Below are 14,431 nucleotides of genomic sequence, written 5' to 3' on the forward strand. Positions count from 1 at the left end.
GCGTTTTGTAAAAGCTTTTTAAGAAATTGGATACCCACAAAACCATAGACACGAAATTTTATTTTCATTAAGTATTTAACTTTTTATTTTTATTAAAATTTTCCCTTTCAAAACCCTTAAAAAAACATGTGATTATAAGTTGGATTACTTGAAAAATGATAAACACTAAATAATAGAAAAAGTTTGTATAAGGTTGACACCTTAAAATGTAGAATTAAGATGCACCTCTAAAATATTTTGAAAAAGATGTTTTGATGATGAAAAATGTCGAATTGATCATATTGACATCGAGATGTATATATACAGAGAAAAAAAAAGAGGTTTAAAGTCTTAAAATAATACATCCTAAAACACATTATCTATACCGTCTTTAGATATTGCTACCTTATACAAACCACACCCTTAGATAATTGAAAAAAAGAGGTTTCAAGACTTAAAAAAATATTGCTACTTTATACAAACCACACCCTTGGATAATTGACTAATACAATTATGAATTATGTAGATAAATTTCTCCACTTCGTGGTGATGTTCCTTTTGGAATACGCGGCAAATTTTATATTTGTAGAAACGAAAGAAACCCTTGCGCAGGCGCTCGATCCACGAAAGGGAGAAGCTTCTCGTTCTTTTTTTAGCTTTCACTGCGCTTTTATGGCTTATAATTTAAATGTTTGAGGTTTCCTTTGCCTAGGTTTAGGGTTTCCTCTTCTTTCTTAGGCTCCATGGATATCCCACAACGTCGTGGTTTCTCTGGCGGTGGAGCCATCAGATCAAGGTAAATTCTCACTTTTACTTGGTAGATATAGGGTATCCTCTTCTTCAAACGTCAACTTTAGTTTTGTTTTTGCTTTTTTGATGCTTTATTTGGAGGTGAATGGCTTGATGCAGAGAAGGGGCCTCGACAAGAGTGGGTTCTTCTTCACAAGAAGAGATTCAATTGAGGATCGATCCTTTGCATGCAGATTTAGATGAAGAGATAACTGGCTTGCACAGGAAGATCATTCAATTAAAAAGTGTGAGTTCCCTGTTTCCCAAACATTTTTTAAGATAATTTAGGAGAATTCTCAAATGGGTTTTGTTCATCAAAAGAAAAGAAAAAAATAAATAAATCATGAAATGGTTTCATCCATTTAAGAAAAAAAAAAGAATTTTCTGAAGTGGTTTTGCATAATTGAGGATGCTAAAGACCTAAATATTTGTTATTGGATGTTATTATTTTTTCATAATTTTATAATCTCTGATTTTCATTCATTTTGGGGATTATTAAGCAATTGGTTATTGTGTCTGCTTGTGTAAGATCATTGCTGTTGGCACTGTGCTATAAGTTTGATCTGTTCCAAATTTCTGTTTTTCTGGTTTCTCGCTTTTCAAACATGTGATTGTGGGGCTTCAAGGGTCCTTTATTTATGAAGAAAAAAGTTACTCTTCTGCTGTCAACGAACTTATGTTGATATTAGGATGCCAAATAAGCATCGATTTGAATTTCAAATTTGGGCTAGTAATTTGGTAGCTTTTAGGAATTTAAATTTCAAATTTGAACTGTAGTTGGGAGAATAGAAACATGCTTTGGGGAGGAAGACTAGGTTAGAGAAGAAAATTCTAGGTGTGAAAACATACAAGAGGACTGCCCACCAGAAGTGGGCTGTTGTTTTCTTTGCACATTTGGAGTTCAATTTCTCTTTCACTCTTGATTTGATCTTATCACCTGGTATCAGAGCCATACCTTGGTTCTGTGGGAGAGAGTGTCAGAGCCATACCTTGGTTCTGTGGTAGAGAGATCACTTCTTTGTTGATGGTCATTGGGTCTACAAGTTCTCATGAGGCGAAAAAGATGGAAGTTCAGTTGAAGAAGCTAAAGTCAGAGATGGTCAACGCATGCAAGATGCTCACTGCCATTGCCCTCAAAATAGATCAAGTTATGACCAAAAGAATGAGAGTGTCATCTGAAACATCTTTTTGCCAATTGGGCACGAACAAAGGTTATCACACCTGATGAGGGGAGGCCAATGGTGGGTTCTAGACTCGATTATTGCGATTAGATTTCCCTTGATTCACTATTGTGCGTAGTAGTTTTCTGGTTTCTGCAAACACTAAAACTATAGAAGGTTCCTTTGGCATCTTTTCACTTAGAAAACGAAGCCAGAGCCTATGAGGATTTCAATGGTGCATTGATGAAATTGCAGCAGATTTCCTCTGTAGGAGTATCAAGTACAGTTTGAATGCATAGGAAATCGATTTGAAGGGGGGACAGAATCAATGCTTGTAGCATGTTTATTAGTGGGTTGAAGGAAGAGATGCACTTGGATTACAAATGTTCAGACCCACTATGATGTCATAGCTATAGGGGTTGCACGTCTCCAAGAAGAAGAACTAGCAATTCATAGATGACATATCAAGGGTACCAATAGCAAGCTTATATCCTCCAATGCCAATTCTGGATTGAAACTAAGTAATCCCCCTATAGAGCGACTACCCCAGCAAAGATGAGTGCAAGACAAGAAAAAGGCTTGTGTTTTCGTTGCGATGAAATTTTTTTAAGCCAGGCCTACAAGTGTAAACAACATCAACTATTGTTGATGGAAGGGGATTGGTCCTAGGAGGAAACGAAAGATGATGATGTGGAGCAGTAAAATTACACTCTGGAGATTTTGTTCCACGATTGGGGTGGCTCCACTTGAGACAATGTGGGTCAGTGGATATGTTAAACAACAATAAGTCACCATCTTGAACAATTTAGGTAGTAAACACAATGTTATGCATCTGGATCTTGCAAAGCGAATTGGATGTAAGGTGATTGAAGATGAGATTTTTTGGGTAATGATTGTAGATAGAGAGTGCCTATTTAGCACCAGTTGTTGCTCGAAGGTACCCATTATCATTCAAGGATATCGCTTTGAGACTGTCGATTTTTTTTCATTGGTTGGATTTGATGTGGGGCTTGATGTCCAATGATTAGAAACCTTGGATGACATAACTTGCAACTTCATCAAGTTAACAATGAAGTTTGAAATAGGTGGGAAAAGTTCTGTCTTAAAAGGGAGGTCAGCTGGAGACATTTCTGATTGGAAACCATGAAATGGAGAAGTTGCTACAACAAGAGCACTGTGGGGCGTTCATTGAATTATATGTACAGGAAGAGAAAGGTGTGTTAAAAAAAGGTAAAATCTTATCATTTGATGCTTATTATTCTCATCAATAGGTATGTTATTAGCATCTAATAGTTTCCATTAATAAACTATTATATGTTTTTTCTTCTTCATTTGATGTGCAAAATTTTACCATAAACGATGCTGTACCAGGGATCAGTTAAGCAAATGCTAGAGTTCAAATTAGTGCGTTCCAGAAGTACTTACTTGGGAGTAGTTATGGCATGAAATCCTACCATCATCTTCATCATTTAAGCATTTTCTCAACTATGTCAGCTACATGAATCCTATTCTGCCGTTCTGCTCATAGATTTAGGATTTATGACAAGTTTTGACAAAGTTTTACGTTGGCTGCCTTACCTAACACAACCCTCCTCCTTTACCCGGACTTGGAACCGGCATGACCGGCTTGGGACCGGCCACGGCAGAGTTATGGTATGAAAGCCTATACTCTTTATGTTTGCTTATTGAAACATTTGTTCACTCCATTCTTGTGTTGGCACACTCTCGAGGGATGGGCTTTAGTTGATTTGTGTACATTAGGATGCTTTCTTCAGTAGCCAAACTCTTAAAACTGTTGGTCGTATGACTTATGTTGTTGCATCATTCCCTTTTGTTTTCTGGATTGTGTTTTGCTCCTGCTCTTTGAGCACCAGATGTTCTTATTGTCAGTCACAGTGTTAGGAATAGTCATTATTTTTGGTATCTCTCTTCCTTTTTTAATTTCTGTTTTCTTTTTCTTTTAATGTTGTTCCTCCTTTTTGTTCAAATTTTGCAGGTAGCTCAAGAAATAGAGACGGAGGCAAAGTTTCAGAATGATTTCATAAGCCAATTGGTAAAGTTATTCCTCCACATATTTGTCTCATATTTATAACTTAATTGCATTATATGGAGACAGGTCTGTCATTTCCTTATTTTCTTCTGGTTGCAGTATGCTAAGAGGTATTTCATTATATGTTAATCCTGCCAAGACGTTTCATTATATTTTAATCCTGCCAAGAGGTCACTACATTATCATTGTCTGTTTCTTATTAGAAAGAACTTTATGAAGTGGAGTTGTAACTTTATTTGAATAGAGAATTTAGGGGCTTTGCTAACCATCAAATGGAAAAGAGAGCATATTGGCTCTCAGCTAGGGTAATGTTGAGGCTAGTTTTGGGCTTTCAACTGGTTTCACTTTCTATAAACTAGTGGGATCACGTGCGTTGCACGTAGAAATGAAATAAGCGATCACATAAATAATTACAGAAATATGTAATCAAGAGTATGTAGATATGTTTTAAGCATTCATGTAAATAATTTCGTAAATATGCGATGGAATAGTATATTGATATGCGTTAAGCTATCACCTAAATACTTATATGATTTTCCTATGGGAAAGTGTATTACATGTAAAACTTATTCATAATATTTATCTATGATTCTAATTATAATTACGTAATCTTTTTATTATTCATTATAATATTATGGTCACATTATTAATGTTGATTCTAATATTACTATAAAAGCAGTTAACAATAATAATTTAAATTGTTATGTTAATTTTAAATTAATTATAATAGATGTATATAATTTTATTTTTTTATTTGAAAATATTAAAAATATTTAATTCTAATTTTAATAATTCTATATAATTTTCATAATTATAATTAATAAAACTATACTTATTATTGTCATAGTACATGAATTACTGCATGAATTATTAATCAAATTGTAATAAAAATAAATACATAGTGGAATATTTATAATTAGAAACATATAATTATAATATTCATGAAGAAATCATATTTACTTTGTTATTACTTTATTAGGAATATGTTATAACTACTAAAGACATCCTCAGGTTAAATTGGTTTATTAATTATTTTTTAATTGTATATTTTAATATATAACTATATTTAATATCACCTGTAGTTTTAAAAAATTTGAGTTTTTTAAAATATGGTCATAAAATTTGTAAATTTTGAAATAAGTATTAAAAAAGAACATGCATTTGACATTTTATTTTGTAGAAGATGTCATTTCTATTACATATTTTATTTATGCGGGATTAGGCCCCATGCTTTTAATGTGAATAGGCCTTCATAGATGCCCCATGCTTTATTCCAAATACTCTTTTAACTTCAATGAAACTTTAGAGTTCAAGATTATCCTCAAAAGAAAAAATTGTAGACTTCAAGGTAACTTGGATGAGAGTTAATTGTAATATTTTCCCTTTCAAATTAGAAGATTGGAAGAGAGTTAAAGGATTCAGATGGAACATTGGAGGAGATTAATGGTAAGTATACTTGAATTTAGCTTATAATACTTATCCAAAAAACTTTACCTATATAAAACTGATATCTCCTATAATATTCTTTCCCTTATAAGTTAAATCCAATTTTTTTTTTTTTTTAACGGTTAACCTTTTCAACTTTCCTCGACTTCAGCTTTCTTAAATATCTTCACTTCACCACTTGAAATTTAATTTTCATAATACATGAATTAAAACATTAATATTAATGAAATTGTAATAAAAATAAATAAATATTTGAATATTTATAGTTAAAAACATATAATTATGATATTCATGAAAAAAATCATAATTACTTTGCTGTTGTTTTACTAATATGATATACCTACTAAAAACATTCTCAGGTTAAATTGGTTTATTAGTTCTTTTTATTTTTAATTGTAAATTTTAATATATAATTATATTTAATATCACCTATAGTTTTAAAGAATTCAAGATTTAAATTGGTTTATTAGTTCTTTTTATTTTTAATTGTAAATTTTAATGCATAATTATATTTAATATCGCCTGTAGTTTTTAAAAAAATGAGTTTTTAAAAGTATAGTCATAAAATTCGTATTTTTTGAATAAGTATTAAATAATAACATGCATTTGGCATTTTATTTCGTAGAAGATGCCTTTTTTGTTATATACTTTATTTATGTGTGATTAGGACGCATGCTTTGAATGTGAATATGCCCCCTGTATAAGTATTTTATTCCAAATACGATTTCAACTTCAATTTTCAAACTTTAGAGTTCAATATCATCCTAAAAAAAACTGTAGAGTTCAAGATCCATTTGAACTTGAGACTTAATTGTAATATTTTTCCTTTCAAATTAGCCAATTGGAAGAGAGTTAATTTTAACTTTTAATATTCTGTTTTTTTTGATAAGTACCTCTCTAATGTTCTTGCCCATATACATAGAGCAAATATTCCAACCTTTTCAACTCAACTTTCCTCTCCTTCAGGTTTCACATATATCTTCACCACCTTAAGGCTTCAAGTATATCTTCACCACCTGAAAATGAGTTTTCATAATATGAAAAATCACGTCTGAAAATCGTGTGTGACTCTAAACCTTGCTTATAAAGGCCTAAGGCCTTTGTTTCTTGCCCTTTCTTTCTGTCTTAAGGAACTTGCGCTACATTATCGGTAGGAATAGTCTTTTTTTTACTCTCTCAAAATGTGTTTACCTTTTCGAAAGGCGTCTTTAGTAAACTATTCTCTCTTTCACGTAATTTTCTCTCTTCCCCTCTCTCTCACGTATCCTTTCTTTGTCATCTCTCTTTCTCATTTACTTTCGTACTTTTTCTCTTCTAAAATATCTTCTATGTCATGTCTTTGTCATTTACTTTCCTACTTTTTCTCCCCTGTATATCTCACGAATTTATCTTTCTTAAATCTTTTATTTCTTTCACCATTTCACCATCTCTCTCTCGTATTTCTCTCTATACCATACCCCATACCTCTCAAAAAAAAAGACGTTGCCTAGAGAGATTTTTTAAGAAACAACTCTATATCATATATGTGAAAAAGAAGAGATTTTTTAATTAGCCACTCTATATCGTATTTGTGCAAAGACGTCTCTATATGCCTATCTAGAGAGAAATTTTTAGAAAATCATTTCATCTCTCACATATTTTTCTCTCTCCCCTCTCTCCCCCTCTCTCATATGACCTCACTCTTCTTCCCCTAAAATGGGAAACCTGTCTTAAATTTCTTCTCCATATCAATAATTAAGGAAACATTATCCTACTCTCTATCCTGCTAAAAATCAATCACATCTCTCTCCCAACTTAAGAAATGTTACCCTACTCTCTCTCATGCTAAAAATGTGTACTTCTCTCTCTCTTTCTCTCTCAAATTTAGTTATCCTAAAATAAGTGCCTATTCCATCTCTCTTACCCTGAAGTTAGGAATGTGTCCTACAATCTCTATAGATTAGGGCCCTTTTTATTTTTGTGACACGTGTCCATCCCTTAACTCTGGCTTAATAATCTAGTATAGTTTTCAAAGGATTGCTAATTGACATGACAGAACATTTAAAGACACATAAGGTTTGAAGGTATTTGTTTTGATGGACTATAAGATTAAAGGTGAAAACTTGAGAGAACCCATGCGCTAATTGTCAAATATTTTCTTTAAGGTACTCAGATATTTCATATTAGAAAAAAAAAAAGTGTTCCTTAGTTAAAACAAGCTTGAACTTGTGACTATAAAGGAAATTTGTATTTATTGTTAAATTGCAAGTTTATCAAGAAAAATAAAAAAATTGGCCCATCAATTCTAAATTTTTGGTGCTATTCTATAGTGTCTAATGCCTTAGACTGGTTTTGTGATTATAAGTTTGTATTTATTTCAAATTAAATATACCAGCAATTTTATCAAGAAAAATAAAAAGAGTTGGCCCATTAATTCTAAATTTTAAATGCTATTCTATACTGCTTTCTCCATAGACTTGGTTTTCCATCCGGCAAAGAATGAAGCTTGACAAAAACGTCAAATTTAGCTTGGGAAATGTATGATCAAGCTCCCAAATGCAATATTATAGTCCAATGAAAAATAAATACTATATTTCAGGTTTTGCACTTTTACAGTTTTCGTTGTTATAATTTTGTGAAATGGGCATGTCATTTTCTTGTTCATGCTGCATGAAACATCTGTACTGAATGTGCTTTCATGGTTTCTTGTACCTGCATCATATGGGACTTTTGTTTTAAGTTTAGGAGATTCTGTTGGCAGATTGCTATTGAATGTGTAGAAATCCTCCTAAAGCGTATTATTTACATTACTAAATATTCGATGGTGCCTTTTAGATGCACCTTCTAGATTGTTGGAGGTCTTTCAAGGGCCGGCTTTGGAAAGTTTCCCTCAAGTACCATGTTTTTGTCCATTCTGACTGGCTTTTAGGTAAGGTGGCTGGTGTTCTAAATGAAATTAGGATCCATGTCTGCTGATGCCAATAGGAAAAGTGAACCATAACTGGCCGCTACTGTTATCCACATTAAGTTCAGCTCTTGCAAAGGGGTGTGCTTGGCAGGCTGAGGAAAATTGTAACCTTAAAATCTTAGGGGCTGAGGAAAAATGTAACCTTAAAATCTTAGGGATCTTTTCTGCTTGCAACAACAACTATGGGCAACATGTTATATTGAACATGAATGTACCTCGAGAAAAGAGACTCATGGAGTCAGCTGAGCTTAATTTGAAGCCTCATCGTTGAAATTTGAAATGAATTCTAGAGGGTTGAATTTTTGATATTTATCCTCTGTAAGAGTTATGATGAAGAGAGTCGACCAAACAAACAACATAGCTAAGTATGCCAGAAGCAAATCAATAAAAAAAAAGAAGTATGTCAAAAGCAGGTATGTACCAAAGACGATCAAGAGTAGGATGTCCCAAGCAACAATGTCGCTTATGCCAGATCAAATTCTATAAAGAATCTTGGACATGGTAGTCCAAGAAACCAGATTCGCACTACCAAGATGATGGAAGCAGCCATATGCCTTAAATAATTATGTCTGCCACATAATTCTTGGACTTGTTGTGTTCCATTCTTAGTTTACTTGCAGTATTTACACGAGAGATGGTGCGCCTCTACCCAAATTTCATTGACACATGAGTAAACCATCGCCTAGGTGCAATATAATGCATTACAACAAGAATGGAGTCTGCTAGATTGGTTTTTTTTTTCATGAATTAAGTGGAGTCTGCAATATCGGGATTTGTTTGAGAAACAGGAAGTGCTAATCAAGTTTTACTCCCTGGCCCTCTGGTTTAGAGGTGTTCTTTCATTTTTAGAAATTAGAGGGAGAAGCATTTTTAACCAAAAAGATGGATGGTAAAAACGGAAAATGCGCCTGCCTAGGGGCATATTCCTTAAAATAGCATTGGTATAGTTAGGTTCAATCTGAACCTGATGAACTAGATGTTCGGTAGAATCGCAACTGGGGCCTTTTTCTTTGTTTTCAATATTCGAAAATACTGTCTGGGGTCTTAGTTCCGGTTGAACGTGGCCAGATCTGCTGCCTTATCAAGTAAAACGAGTTGTCTCAATGGCAGTGAGCCGCTCCATTGAGTTTATCTAAGAAATATTTTTGGAGGTGTTGCTTTGCTACTCAGTTTTTCAAAGTAGTATACTTAATAGCTATTACTTAAGGCTCAGTTGCAATACTCTAAGTTGGGTGGTTTAGAGGTTAATAATGGTTATGCTGTTTGTCTTTAAGCAACATGGATTGTAATGTCCATATTCTTGGTTCTTGAAAACTTGCCAATGACCTCATTAATGAATTGAGGGAATCATACCAAACCTTTTTCCTCAGCCAAATCATGCAACTACGTGCAGCTTACATCCTTCACTAGCCCTTGATCTTTTGACGGCCTAGGCTGTACAGCCTGGATTAGGAGTGCGATCAAATTTATTTCCATTTCCATTGCTTCTTACATGAGATTGAACTGTGTGGGAGCAACCAAGGTGGCCAATTGATCTGTTGGCTGTAAAAATGGGAACATACTTTTCCCAACCATATTATGAAACTTGTGTTACATCTCAAAGGTGGAGAGTTTCAGTCTACGATATTTTCTTTCACCTTTCAAAGGGTTAACTTTTCAACTGATGAAGGAGAGGACTTCCATCTTTTTGCTTGAACAATTTGGAGATGGTAGTTATTCAGGCATGGCTCCCAAATAAAATGTGATATTTATCGACTTATCTTATTAGATGTTTGTCTATGCATATTTCATTGATATGATCATTCCTGCTTATGCTGCAGAAAAGTGACATTTATTTTCTCTTCTGCTGTGATTTTCTTAAATAGCAAACGACATTGATGAAAGCTCAAGCGGGCCTAAAGAACAACATGAGAAGATTGAACAAGAGTATTATCCAGCAGGGTTCAAACCATGTTGTCCATGTTGTTCTATTTGCACTCCTATGTTTCTTTGTAGTCTATCTCTTGTCCAAATTTTTCAGGAGATGAGACATTGAAAGACTCATAAGGATGTCACAGAGTATAACTTTCTATTTTGTATAACAAATTATGCTCAATGGCACAATTTCACACTTGTTCCATCCACTCAAGAACTAGTTTGAGGTTATTATTCAAAACCAAGGGGTATGGCGTGCTAATGTTATTGTTCAAAACTAAGGGGTATGGCTTGCCGTGTTTTCTTGTACACAGACTGTAAGTTACCATAGTTTCATAACAAATTGCATTCCATTGAAGTCCCACATCATATATTGAAATTAGTGTTTCATAAAATTGAAAAAGGCAACATACAATTTAGACTGGTAACCATGGGTTCAGAACAAACTTCATTCCATTGAAGTGTCTCATTATGAAGGAAAACTAGAACAAACTTCATTCCATTTAAGTGTCAAGGAAAATTAGTGCCCCAAAAAACGTGTTCAAAAAATTGGTGATCCGATCTGGATCGAGTATTGGCTGGACAGTTTCGAATCCTAACAATAAAATGGGATTGCCCCTTGTCCGCATAGTAAATCGGTCGGTAAGGAGCGTATTTTTGTAACTTTTTGGTATTTTTGTAATTTTCTTTGAACATTATTAAGGCATTCGTGCACAAGTACTTTTTATTACATGGCACCTAGCGCTACGTGCACTGCTCAATAATGAGCAAAATTCCTCCTCCTACTGAGGAGACTAAGTTGAACTTATTTTATTTTAACGATGTGGGACATTTCGTCCCATTCACCGTCCACAATATCATTCGACCACTCGAGGCTGGGGCATGTTATCTTTCTCTCTCTCTTATATTAATGTCTATTGTTAGATTTTGTTTATTTATAAATAAATGGTTGAATTATATATATATATTTAATAACATGGTGGCCTTTAACATAAACTTAGAAATATTCATAGTGGCTTTTAACATAAATTTAGAAATATTAATTTAAAGATATGGTTCATATAATGAGGCCATGAAAAATTTTTCTCTCTCTATTAACAATCTTTTCCACTAAAATTTATTCTAGAAATCTAAAAAATTAGATTTTTGAAAAATTAAATTGTGATTTCGAAATTTGATACGTATTCTAATAATTTCTACATTGATAACCAAATCTTGTATTTTATTTATTAATTTATTTACATTATAAATTATTTAATGTATTTACATTATAAATTATTTAATGTATTATTTTTCTTACAGTTGTCAGTAATATATTTTAAATTAGATGATATTATAAGATATTTTGGATTTGTTATTATTTGTATAGTAAAATAATTATAAAATGTAAACCAACAATTTCAATTTTAGTATATAATATTAATGTTAGTTAGGTTGTAATAATTTAGGAATAGTAAGTGAACTAATAAATTTTTGTTACTTTGATGTGATACTAATTTCATTTTACCTGAGAAATTATTTTTTTATTCTTATAATATGAAAGTGTTTTCTATTATTTTTAAATTATATTGATGTAATATTATATATTATGTTGTGATTAATTATAATATAGACACCCAAAAAGGAAAACAATGTCTCAGTATTGACCTAGTTTTACAAAGTAATTAAAGTACATAATGTATCACTCCTAAATTCTTTTAGAAACTAAAAGAACATTATTTTTAGAAATTTATAGTGATTTTTTAAAAAAAAAATTGAGGCAAAAATTGTCAATTTCGTCTATTCTCCGATCCGATCTGCCGATTCTTCGATTCGACATGGATATGGGTGTAACTAATTCGAGTCGCCAATCCCTTTGTTAAAAAACCTTGGAGTTACCCTTGGGCAAAAAAGCTACTCGGTAAGATTGTTTTCATATGAAATTTTGCGATCATCCCAAGAATCACTAGATTGTTTCCTAAAGAGGAAAAATGAATATGGAGTTTTTCAACACTTACATCATGCTCTCCAAAGATTAAATTGCCTTTGTTCAATTTTGGTATGGTGTTTATTACAAGCACATAGAGTGTGACATTTGAATTTTTCTTTTTGAGGTTAGTCCCTAGGATCAAAATTTGCATCCCCAAAATTTGGAGTCCAAAAGATACTCCTAAGGGAGCAAATAATATGCTCTAGTAGGAGCAGTATATATATCTTTGAGCTTTGGTGAAAAATGCAGAAATCTCTCTCTCTCTCTCTCTCTCTCTCTAGGATTGTCTGAAATCTTACCATTCAAATGGTAGGTACAATGCACTAAGATTGTGGTTTCTTTAGTAACAACTTAGCGTTTTAGAATCCGGATTGTGGAATTGGCTGGGTCCTGGATCGCACCAATTTGGATCAGCTCAAGCAGTGAAAAATTGGGAAAAATAGTAAAAAAACAGTTTTGTCGAATCGAAGAAGTTACAACGGGATCAGATCATCCACTAACTGTAAACAATTTGGATAAGCGATTTCCCATCCGAATCGGCAGTTTTTCCAAACACCAAAATGAAGCCATTGTTCTAAACCCACCATGTGAATCTTTGCATCATTAACAAAATCCTAGGCGCTAGCCTGTTCCTCACTTCCTTGCACCCAATTGAGTAGGCTTGTTAAACTGGCCCTGGTTGGCCTGCTGGATTTTGGGCCAGGCCAGGTTCATGCCACATGTTGATGCTCGTGAGCCTGGGTTGGGCTGGACCTAGTAGGCCCAAAATGTTTTTGGGCCATACCCGAGCTAGCATGCATCCGGCTTGGCGTGGCTTGCTTTTTTTAGTCAAGGCAGGGTTCAAGCCTTGTTATCATGAATCCAGGCCAGTCCAATGTTAGGATAGAATCAGAACACTTCGGACCCAAGCCAAACTACCCTATTTTGGGATGGGCTCGGGCCAGGACTGGCCCATCCCAAACATGGCTTGTTGACAATTCTACAATTGACATAGTTTGTAACCTACATCTTTTAAAAAGATACATCGAACATAATCCCATTATTAGATTTTATTTTATTTTTATTGCATTGAACAAAATACATTTGTAAAGGCTTGATGTCATTTTATCTAGAATTTCCAACCCTTAAAATCATTAGTTACACATTTTCTTTATTTCATGGCTATGAAACGAGTATGGGCAGGTCGCATTAAAATGTACAGGACATAAACCATTTCAGGCCGCTTTCCCACACATCATCAACTGTGTAGTTTTGGGATTCATGTAAAAGCAAGAAAGCTTATAAGGTAGATCGCAGAATCAAAAAGCTTGGGATGAAAGATTTTCACAGATAAACAAATAATATTTTATGAGAAAGAAGAAAGAACTATTTGCTTGGTAAGAGATGGACCCTTAGGCTCGACAGTCAGAGTTAGTGGCTTGGATCAGGCTTAGATGATGAGCATCCTTCTCCTCTAACCCTTAAATTTTTACTTGAATCCCTGAGATTTCTTATACTTAAATTTGGAAGTGGATTATACCCAAGATTTTTTAAACTTGAAATCTGCCCCCTCTCTCCCACGAGAAGGATGCCCACATGCAAGCATGCACTTGATTGAAATAATCTTATTAAAGATTAAGGTAACCACTTGGCTGAAACTTGGTTAATTGGACCACATTTTTGTATGATTTAACAATTTTAATACTTTTTTTTTTGGTTTTAAGAAAATAGCTTATCATTTTGAGGATCCGTTTTACTGAGCATCTAGTTTGGTTAAATGAGAATTGGGTGTTTCGGTGTAACGCATTGGTTGGGTTGATTACATTTGGTTCGCGTGAAAATATTTTTTCACGTGAAAAAAATTCTTGTATGTGGTTAACTGTGAGAATATTTTTACATCAATAATTTATCAATTGGTGTGGATGTATTGAGATCAATGGGCATGAAAATATTCCCAACTGCATGAGATATTTTTTTCATTGGATTTTTAGGGTATTAAGCGATCCGGATCGAACTATCACCCCATCGATTCATCCCCCATTCCAAGCTTTTGAACAATAGTTTTATATTTAAACTAGGGGTGGCAATGGGTTGGGTACTTGTTGGGTCCCGCTCGACCTAGACTCAAATCCGAATAGTATTTAGGTCCAAGTTTTGAACCCAGACCAAACTCGTCGAGTACAAAAGTTGGACCCATA

The 14,431-nt window shown here is 33.6% G+C and overlaps 1 protein-coding gene across 1 annotated transcript; it reads left to right on the plus strand.

Annotated features, from left to right (window-relative positions):
- Positions 1 to 552: 552 nt before the first annotated feature.
- Positions 553 to 10,547, plus strand: LOC18447177 (bet1-like protein At4g14600). The gene is made up of 4 exons (XM_011629817.3): positions 553 to 775; positions 889 to 1,015; positions 3,925 to 3,981; positions 10,237 to 10,547. Exons 1-4 carry the CDS (start codon positions 723 to 725, stop codon positions 10,396 to 10,398), a joined length of 399 nt encoding a protein of 132 aa, XP_011628119.1. The 5' UTR covers positions 553 to 722; the 3' UTR covers positions 10,399 to 10,547.
- Positions 10,548 to 14,431: the final 3,884 nt, after the last annotated feature.

Source organism: Amborella trichopoda, chromosome 7 (genome assembly GCF_054954075.1).
Source record: "Amborella trichopoda isolate Santa Cruz 75 chromosome 7, AtrichopodaSantaCruz75HAP2 v2.0, whole genome shotgun sequence".
Lineage (NCBI taxonomy): Eukaryota > Viridiplantae > Streptophyta > Magnoliopsida > Amborellales > Amborellaceae > Amborella > Amborella trichopoda.

Excerpts from the sequence above, each read along its gene's own strand:
- LOC18447177 (XM_011629817.3), top strand. The coding sequence starts at position 723 with ATGGATATCCCACAACGTCGTGGTTTCTCTGGCGGTGGAGCCATCAGA. Across the intron at positions 1,016-3,924 it reads AGATCATTCAATTAAAAAGT|GTAGCTCAAGAAATAGAGAC; the intron begins GTGAGTTCCCTG and ends CAAATTTTGCAG. Across the intron at positions 3,982-10,236 it reads ATGATTTCATAAGCCAATTG|CAAACGACATTGATGAAAGC; the intron begins GTAAAGTTATTC and ends TTTCTTAAATAG.